This window comes from Sus scrofa, chromosome 4 (assembly GCF_000003025.6).
Source record: "Sus scrofa isolate TJ Tabasco breed Duroc chromosome 4, Sscrofa11.1, whole genome shotgun sequence".
NCBI lineage: Eukaryota > Metazoa > Chordata > Mammalia > Artiodactyla > Suidae > Sus > Sus scrofa.
The window spans coordinates 96,627,863-96,635,836 of NC_010446.5; the positions used below are offsets into that span (position 1 = coordinate 96,627,863).

General features: G+C 50.1%; 1 protein-coding gene across 1 annotated transcript; it reads right to left on the reverse strand.

Moving 5' to 3' along the window:
• Window positions 496-5,294, reverse strand: LOC106510150. The gene is made up of 4 exons (XM_013997103.2): window positions 5,277-5,294; window positions 3,004-3,098; window positions 2,727-2,783; window positions 496-1,194 (listed from the first exon to the last, which is right to left on the reverse strand). Exons 1-4 carry the CDS (start codon window positions 5,292-5,294, stop codon window positions 687-689), a joined length of 678 nt encoding a protein of 225 aa, XP_013852557.1. The 3' UTR covers window positions 496-686.

Sequence of the window (7,974 nt, forward strand, 5' to 3'; positions counted from 1 at the left end):
TAGACTGTCTCCAATTAATTATACATGTGGTTCGCTTGAAGAAACTTTGCTCTATTCTTTTCCTTGGAGAATTTTTTAAGCCCTCTTAACTCCTTTTGACCCATAAGTCCTTGGAATGTGTGTGTTCTCTGAATTATAATTGATTTACCTCCATCCTCTATTATGTAGCTCTTGGTTTGGGGGTTCCCTTACTTTTTCTGGACCTATGAGGGTGAGAATGGGTGTTTTTTTGCACGTGTTTTCTAGGTGGGCATCCTCTGCCCCATTTCCATGTGGCGTTCTTGTCTTCTGCAGCTGGGGGATGTGTCTCTGTGCTGCAGAACTCCCATCTCCCCTCCTCACCCTGGGAGGACCCCTGTAAATATCCCTCAGCTCAGAGGTGTTTGTCTTCTCTACCCACATGTCCAGCTTTCCTAGGGCTCCGGGTTAGGGAGCAGGATACAAAATCTGCAGGAATTTAGAATTGCTAAATGCCAAAATAATCAGCCTGAGACATTAATGCCAGAGGGCTTATGTTTAATTGTTTGGAAAACAGGAACAGGAATGAAGGGAGATAGGAAAGGCTGTCCAGGCACGCTGCCCGAGTTACCAAGAAGCCAACAGGGCGATGTAGGCACATGTCAGCAAAGATGAATTAGACAGTTTAGAACAGGATCCTTGTTTGAGATGCAAATTGCAGCTGCTAATTAATAGCAGGTAAAGATCCAGGAAGCTGCCGTCCTGGTGCTGCCTCTTCCCAGAGTGTGGCTGCATCCAGAAGCCGGGGATGAGTGGGGCTGACAGCCAGCGGGCTGCTGGAGGGGACTGGGCTGCATACTCTCTGTTCTCCCCCTGGGACTTGGCCTCTGGTCACATGCCCGGGGTTTACTTCTGCTTGGACCTCTAGCATTGTTGAGGGGGCGGGTACTTCTGTTGGCACTTGGGTGGAGGCTGGCATGGCTGCTTGGTCTGCTGAGGTAGGGGGCAGCACTGCTTTGGTGGGGGGCAGCACTGCTGAGGTGGAGGGCAGCACTGCTTTGGTGGGGGGCAGCACTGCTGAGGTGGAGGGCAGCACTGCTTTGGTGGGGGGCAGCACTGCTTTGGTGGGCAGCACTGCTGAGGTGGGGGGCAGCACTGCTTTGGTGGGGGGCAGCACTGCTGAGGTGGGGGGCAGCACTGCTTCTGCTTCTGCTGAGACATTCTGGGCTGGATGCACTGGAAGCAGAAAGACACAGAAATGAGGAACGCTGGAGCTGCAGAGAGACTCAGCCCGCAAGAATCTCCTGCCCCCTTCACATCTGCCCAGATTTTACTTTGTCTCCGGAGGTGGCTCCATGGATTTAAGGTATGTATGTAACTGTGTGTGCCTGTGTGTGTGAGTATAAATTGTAGCTAAGTGTTTCAAGCTTTTTTGGGGACAAATAAAGAAACATGGAAGGAAGGAGAGAAGAAAGAGAAGAAGGAGATGGGTGAAGAGATACAGAGAGAGGTAGGAGAAAAAGAAAAATTCAAAAAGGGAGAGAGAAGGAAAGTAAGAAGGAAAGACAGGGAGAAAGAGAACAAAAAGTAATACATGGATTACTACAGCAAAAACTATGGAATCTGGGACAGGATTTCCTGGGATCTGAGTCCTGGCTAACCCATTAACCAGCTGTGTGACATTGAACAAGTTACTTAATGTCTCTGCACTTACTTTTCTTAAGGTTGTTGTAAGGGTTAAATGAATACATAAAAATGCACACATATAAACACACATACATATATAAATATGTATGTACATATATATGTGTGCATACACACACACACACACACACACACACACACACACACAGAGTACCAGCACATGGTGAGCACAGTGTAAAGTTTTTGTTTTTTTTTTTTTGCTTTTTAGAGCTGCACCTGTGGCACATGGAGGTTCCCAGGCTAGGGGTCCAATCGGAGCTATAGCTGCTGGCCTATGGCCCCTGCCACATCTCATGGCAACACCAGATCCTTAACCCACTGAGCAAGGCCAGGGATCGAACCTGCATCCTCATGAATGCTAGTCAGATTCATTAACTGCTGAACCACGATGGGAACTCCAGCACCATGTGACAGTTTTGACTTATTAAATAAATTCCTAAAATTTTTAAAAGGATGGCAAGGAACATTTTAACCACTAAGAGAATTCATAGAAAAGAGGATTCTAGAGACATAACAGGCCTTTTAGCTCAACTCTTAATTACAGTGAGGATGGCAAAACTCAGAGTGGGAAGTAGTTGTTCCCCAGGCACTCAGCACAGGCCAATGGAAACAGTGGTTCCCTGGCCACTGCGCCACATCCTCCTGTCCCCGATGACCTTGAGCTCCCTGGCCTTCTGCACCCCAGCTCCCCAAGGAGCTCCCCTCCCCCTGTATCCACCTTTCCCTCAAGGCCAGTTGTGCTAGTTTCTCTGTTCCTTAGCTGGTGCCACCCTCTCCTTCTACCCAGCCCCTCTCAGCACCTGGCCATACATGACACGCACGCCACACAGACCAGCAGGAGCCTCAGACACTGGCCTCTTGGTAGACCCTCCTCTCCCACCCAGCCTCCCTTCCCACACCTGACCATTGTTGCCTTGCAGCCCAAGGTAGGATATGGAAGAGAGAGGCCCCCAGGGGGCCTCTCACTCTGATCAGCCCCCCAGAGCTCCAGCCCCAGCTCCCGGCAGAGTTTGGGGCCATGTGGAGCAGGACTTCCAGGAGAGGCGCTCCTTTGCTGGACTTACCCTAGTTCACCAGTGGCCGGAGTGTGGAGATGCCAGGGGATTTGGGATGCTCTGAGCCTGACCACCTTTTATATATCTCGCATCCCTGTCCGAGGCCATGAGGTGGCCTAGGATTGGAGCATCCTAATTAGGCCCTAGTCACAATAGGATGCACCTGCCCTTCCTCAAATTTCAGGTTTTACTCACCCCGAGGGCTGGAAGCCTCCCTCTTAGGAGCAGGACTTGGGGATGACAGCACCCTCACTCTGGTCCTGGCCCCACCTTCCCATCACTTTACAAGGTCTGGCTGCCTTGGATTTCCAAACCCACGCGTGACTTTTGACTTAGGACCTTGGCATCTGGGATGGTCCCAAGCAAGCATTCGGGACAGTACTGGGTGTGGGGGGTGTGAGGGCAGTTTTCCGGGATGTTCCGGTTGGTGGGGGGAGGGGTGGCAGGGTGGCGTACACAGAGAGGATTGTTTCAAGAGAAACTTGACAACGGAGGGGTGAGTGGCTCTCTGGGAAGCCCATTAAACTCAGCAAAGTTCTGATCTAGACTTAGCACAGACTCGGAGTCATAGTCAGCCTGAACTGGTGAGAAACTTGGGCAAATGGCTTTGGTTTCTAACCTATTGTTATTTAAGCAAAAAATAGGGGCCTGCAGCCCTCTCTCCTACCTGCTATTGAGAAAACCATTAAGCTTCATTAAGAGAAACTGGGGGTGGGTACAGTAGACAGGACTTGCCTCTGTATCTCTGTACATATGTATGTCACCCAGACGCCAGGGTCCCCAGGGAAATGATTATCATAACATGGAGGAGGTGGGGGAGATAAGAAGCATTGGATTGGAATGAGCTGCTGGAGGAATCACCATGTTGGGTCCTGGATTCTGAGCTCCCTGGGTCTCAGTCCTGATTTTTCCTCCCCATTTCAGTTAGAGATTTCAGGACAAAGAGGGCTAGCCCAGGACAGAAACTTGGATGCTCTCCATATCCAACAAAGGATGGAAGTTATCTCTAAAAAACCCCCACATGGTGTTCAGACTGGAGCTCTGACCCTCACCAGTTGGGTGACCTTAGCCACTTAAGTGGAGTCTTTGAGTCTCCATTTCCTCATCTGCTAAAGAGGATAACATCATTCTGCATGTCAGTTGTAAGGGTTACAATGAGCATGTGCACAGAGTTTGGCACAAAATAAATGCTCAGAAACTGTTGGGTGCTCCATGGAGCAGTGCTCTGACGACTCGGGCAAAACACACTCCTAGAAACATGGATTGGGTCATTGCAACATTTGAAGGCACGTGGTGGCACTTGCCATCCATGATAAAAGACTCTGACTGAAAGAAATGGGAAGAGGCTAGCTGGTCCCGACAGTGGCCTGTTCTGTGTCTCAGACCTGGAACTTAGCCCCAGCTCTGCTGAAAGCCTCACAATACCCCTAGATCTTGAGAAGTCACACTGCAGCACTCCAAGACATGGACTTGGAGATCAACAGTCTCTCTTTTCCTCCACCACCCACCCCCAAGTGGGGGGAATCACTGGGCTTACATGGGCAAGGAACCAAGAGAGAGAGACCCAGAGGAATCCAGGTGTTCCCCAGAGAAGTGTCCCTTTGACCTGACGGCATGCCGACAGAAGCAACCACAGAAAGATTGGGAAAGGGCTTTCCCATCAGGCCCCTAGTAGCACAGAAGAAAGGCCGTGCAGGGTACTCATTCATCAATTCAAGAACTAGTGTGCTTGTGCTTATGCTGGAGATGGTGGTGAGCAAGGAGGGCCAGGCCCTCGCTGTTTCCCGAGGCAACAGAGCAGAGGGGAGCTGAGTGCGGCAAGTCTGTGTCTGTGAACCGGGCCTGTGTAAGTGGGATGGGGGATAAAACTGCTTCGTCTCCTCCTCTCTTTCTCCTTCCAACTCTTTAGATATTTTTCAATTGTTTGACTTGGATTAGCTGAAGAACGCAAGCCCAAATGCTGCAGTAGGGATGCCAGCATAACCAGAGGAAGTGTGACCATCAGCTCGTTCACAGGTTTGGGGTGTTATATCCTGCCAATCTTTTCTTGCATAGGGCCCCATCACCCAGAACAGACTTTGAGTGATGGAGCCAGCTGCCTCCCGAGGGCATGACGTAGCTCTGCGTCTACCATCCCAGGACAGGAGGAATGGGCAATATAGAAGCCTCCAATAAAACTAAGGGCTTATCCTGGCTGTTGGAATGATGTTGCTCACTGACTTTCATTAGCGTCGCTCTTTCTCTTTCTCCAAGCCTCTGTCTCTCTTATGCGCGCACGCACACCCTCACATATACATATGTGAGTCTCCCTTATACTCTAACACTGAGTGTTTGTGGGGGCCTCAAGCCAGTTCTCTGTTAAGCTTATGGGATGAGAGGTGGTATTTTCCACCAATTTCCAAAACACATAGGTATTCACTATCCCCACTGGTCCATCTTTAGAAGGCATATGGCCCCGCTTCTTTTGCATGGCTCTCCTACCCTAAAGCTCCATGTGGCTCTTGAGGATGTTTTTTCCTTTTCAGGCTTTCCTTGGTCTTCATCTCACTCTCATTTCACTTGCATGAACGTGAACATGACGGTGAGGTTGTGGAGACGAGGGGTGTATATTGGAGGAATGAGGTAGGTGGGGGACCTTACCCCCCAGGATGTCCCTGTCTTGCCAATAGACACTTGCTCACTTGGTTTCTAGTTCTAGGCACCTATTGGCACATTCTGCCTGAGAAAGATGAGGACCTAGCTAGGTAGAAGGGCCAGAGGCTGAACTTTGTAGGGATCCAGTCAGTCACCAATGTACAGGAAGCAGACACCATGCCCAGTATTCTGGTGGCGGGGAACTAAGTGACATTCAGGCCCAGTCTCCAAGAAGCAGATGATCTCAGGGAGATAAAGCCAGCCCAGTGTGACAGAGGAACTGAATCTGGGAGGCAGACACTGTGAGTCAGGACCTGAGGGATGATAAGGAACAAGGAAGGCACAGAAGCTCGGAGGACTGGTCACCCCTCTGGGCCAGGCTAGCGTTGGCAGTGAAGCATCAGGGCAGGCAGGAAGCATCAGGGCAGGCAGCATCCCGGATGCTGAGCTCCTTCCAGGCAGAAACACTGACATCATCTTTGTAGCTTGATCCCTAGCAAAGGTTCTGGCTCTGATTCAGAGCTGATTAAATGTGTGTGAAATGAATGAGGACATCCCAGGCAAGGGAATATGGACTGAGAAAACATTTGAAAGTGGAAAGATGCTATGTGTGTTGGGGGCAGAAAAAGAAACCTGCCTGGCTGGAGTGATGGTCAGTGCTAGCGAGCTGTGGGCAGTGGAGGTGGGGCCAGACCCCAGGGCAGGCAGCCTGGCCAGGAGAGCTGAGATTGCAGTGAAGGCGCAGTAAGGCGGTCAGGGCTTTGGCTCTAAATACTGCAGAAGTGTCCCTTTATCATGTGTATGTGTATATGTATATATATGGAAGTTCCCAGACTAGGGGTTGAATCAGAGCTACAGCTTCCAGCCTACTCCACAGCCACAGCAATGCAGGATCCGAGTCGCATCTGCAACCTACACCACAGCTCATGGAAACACCAGATCCCTGACCCACTGAGCGAGGCCAGGGATCTAACCCGCATCCTCATGAATACTAGTCAGTTTCCTTTCCCCTGCACCACAACAGGAACCCCCTCATATGCTGTATATATATAACCCTAACCCCTAACCCTAACCCTAACCCTAACCCTAACCCTAACCCTAACCCTAACCCTAACCCTAACCCTAACCCTAACCCTAACAAAAATATATATATATATTTTTGTCTTTTTGCCATTTCTTGGGCCGCTCCCATGGCATATGGAGGTTCCCAGGCTAGGCGTCGAATCGGAGCTGTAGCCGCTGGCCTACGCCAGAGCCACAGCAACGCGGGATCTGAGCCGCGTCTGCAACCTACACCACAGCTCACAGCAACTTGGGATCCTTAACCCACTGAGCAAGGCCAGGGATCAAACCCGCAACCTCATGGTTCCTAGTCAGATTCGTTAACCACTGTGCCACAATAGGAACTCCTATATGCTGTGTATTTTTAAAAATTCTATATCCAGTCTCTGGGGATAGACCATGATAGAACATAATATGAGAAAAGGAATATATATATATATATATATATATATATGGCTGGGTCACTTTTCTGTACAGCAGAGATTGGCACAACATTGCCAGTTAACTATACATTAATAAGAAACAAATGTTAAAATTCTACTGATTAGCAGAGAGGTAGACAGGCATCGGCTTATATTTAGAAGGCCTGGGTATACTTGTCTGGCTCTGACAATAAGGAACTGTGTGCTTTTGGACAACTGGCTTCTCTCTGGGGCTCAGATTTTCTCCTCTGCAGAATATTATCATCCCTACGGCCCTTTGCAGGTGCAAGCACAGTGGGATTTTTCCATGGGAAATGGGGGCCAAAGGAGGGGCACGATTGAAAGGGTATTTTGGAGGCCAGTTTGACTGTAGGGCACACAGTGAGGGGGGAGTAGGGATGAGGTGGGTGAGATGGGGGCAGGGGGACGTGACCTAAGAGGGCAGAGATGGGAGGGGAAAGAGGGAGACGGGTTTAAGAACACATGGGATAGTAGGGCAGAGCGGAAGGAGGGAGAGGAAGGGGGAAGTCAGGTGAATCCTTATGATTTTAAGTGACAAAACTGGGGAGGACAGAGATTAGGACTCGGGGGGAGAGAAGAGGAGGGCAAGATGCCTGTTGATGCACAGGGTGTCTGGTTCAGCAGGACTCCCAGCGAGTTGTGGTTACTACAGCTGCGTATAAGTGCATTGTGTATAAACAGGGTGTAGCCACTGCTGCATATGGTAAACACACTGTATACAAACAGTAAGTATAAATGCTGGGCAGGAGTCGAGGAGGGGGTGATGAGGGAACGGAAGGAGAGAGGTTTCACCTGCTAGGTGCCAGGTTTGTGCTGAGTCCTAGAAAGAAACACCAGGAGCCAAAGCCAGGAAGCTCTAGGTCCCGAGAGTTCCCCTTCTCCTTCCTGGTAGCAGGGCTCAGTCAGGAACAGGGAAGCATTCTAGACTAGCAGGTGCCAGGGATGGAAGGAGCTCAGGAACCAGACAAAACACCCCTAATTCCTGATCCAAGGATAGGATCAACACTTGATGACACTCTCAACAAGGCACTGAAAAACTTGGGGGAAAAATGGGGTGGGAGTTCCCATCATGGCTCAGTAGAAATGAATCTGACTAGCATCCTTGAGGACACAGGTTC